This window comes from Anarrhichthys ocellatus, unplaced genomic scaffold, assembly GCF_004355925.1.
Source record: "Anarrhichthys ocellatus isolate YVR2014 unplaced genomic scaffold, GSC_Weel_1.0 scaffold2, whole genome shotgun sequence".
Taxonomy (NCBI): domain Eukaryota; kingdom Metazoa; phylum Chordata; class Actinopteri; order Perciformes; family Anarhichadidae; genus Anarrhichthys; species Anarrhichthys ocellatus.
This window is the reverse complement of record NW_022280032.1, coordinates 18398584-18399897: the sequence shown is the minus strand read 5'-3', so window position 1 is coordinate 18399897 and position 1314 is coordinate 18398584. Positions and strand designations below refer to the sequence as shown.

The 1314-nt window shown below is 51.1% G+C and overlaps 1 protein-coding gene across 1 annotated transcript in view; it reads left to right on the top strand.

Annotated features, from left to right (window-relative positions):
• The first annotated feature begins 799 nt into the window (after nt 1–799).
• Nucleotides 800–1314, top strand: part of cdh13 (cadherin 13, H-cadherin (heart)) — a 290291-nt gene continuing 289776 nt past the window's right edge. Inside the window, exon 1 of the mRNA XM_031857204.1 lies at nt 800–1063. Within this exon, the coding sequence (XP_031713064.1) occupies nt 1019–1063 (45 nt within the window). The 5' untranslated portion in view covers nt 800–1018. The remainder of the gene's footprint in view (nt 1064–1314) is intronic.

The following is a 1314-nucleotide window of genomic DNA, read 5'->3' as shown; positions in this document are numbered from 1 at the left end:
AGAGAGAGAGAGAGAGAGAGAGAGAGAGAGAGAGAGAGAGAGAGAGAAATGGCAGGCACACCGACTGAAAATAAAAATAAAATTCCCCACACAAATTAACCATTTATTATAGAGCTGGGAGGAGGGAAAAGCATTGTTCATAATAATGAAAATGAGAATATTAAATTCAGGAATTACTCTGAAGATTGAAACCCATGGTCTTGTCAACACTAAAGAGCAATGTATCCTTTAGAGCCATTATGTAAGCGTATACAGTAATTATATTGCAATGTGTACAGTACACAACCCTAAAACGGATCATTACTGAAGTTTATTTCTCTCAGGCTGCCCCGCAGGCATCGCCGCTATTGAGCGCTCACACGCAGGATGCATTTGACAGAGGCTTCCCCGAGCCTCCTGCGCTCTTGCATTCAATATAAGACGATAGGAGCCGTAAATCCTGTAAAAGGGGACGGATAACATGCTGGAATAAGGGCTGTAAAGCTGTCTGATAAGGGGGGGATACGCATGATGTTGATGAAGAATCCACAAAACCTGCTGCTGCACCTCGATCATTCAGAACTCCGCAAAAAAGAACTGGGGTGTCTGAATTTGGCCACAACAAAAAAAGAAACATTCATGATGCTAAGTGACCCTCTGCTTGGATGGAGACACACCCCCGTCCACACACACACACACACACGCACACACAGAGACACTCCTCACTCCCACCACCACTCCCCTCTCCCAACGCTTTACCTCCCCCCCCCCCCCCCTCCCCCCCCCCCCCCCCCCCCCCCCCACCCCTCTCTGTCCTCCTCATAAATCTATTGGTTGTGGTCTCGGCTCCACTTTCCACTGCCTTACCGATCCGACTGCAGTTGTGTTTGGGGGAAGTTGGCAGCTGGCGGCACACGGCGAAAGGCTTTCCTCTCTCCCCGGCGCTTGGACAGTGGAATTATGAGCAGAGCTGACCCAGCCTACATCATCACCCTGTCTTGAAAATCTGTGTCACACCGCGAGAAATTCTATACCGACCATGGAGATTGGAGTCCGCATCCTCTTGGCTTTCCTCGTCTCCCAGGTAAGACGGTAGAGTGCGTGTGCGTGCGCGCCCGTGTGTGTGTGTGTGTGTGTGTGTGTGTGTGTGTGTCAGTTTAAGATTTTTTTGGGGGGACAGCATCACTGATTCAGAGGTCTCGCTCGGGCTACTCTGGTGCTTCAAGTAGCTGGCTGGTCAAGTTTGTCCCGACTCTGCGCACGACGCGCAGCCACATAGTCACCTGCGCTGCCAGGTCTCCGTCCGTGTCGCGCCAGGACAAGTTTACCCCCCCC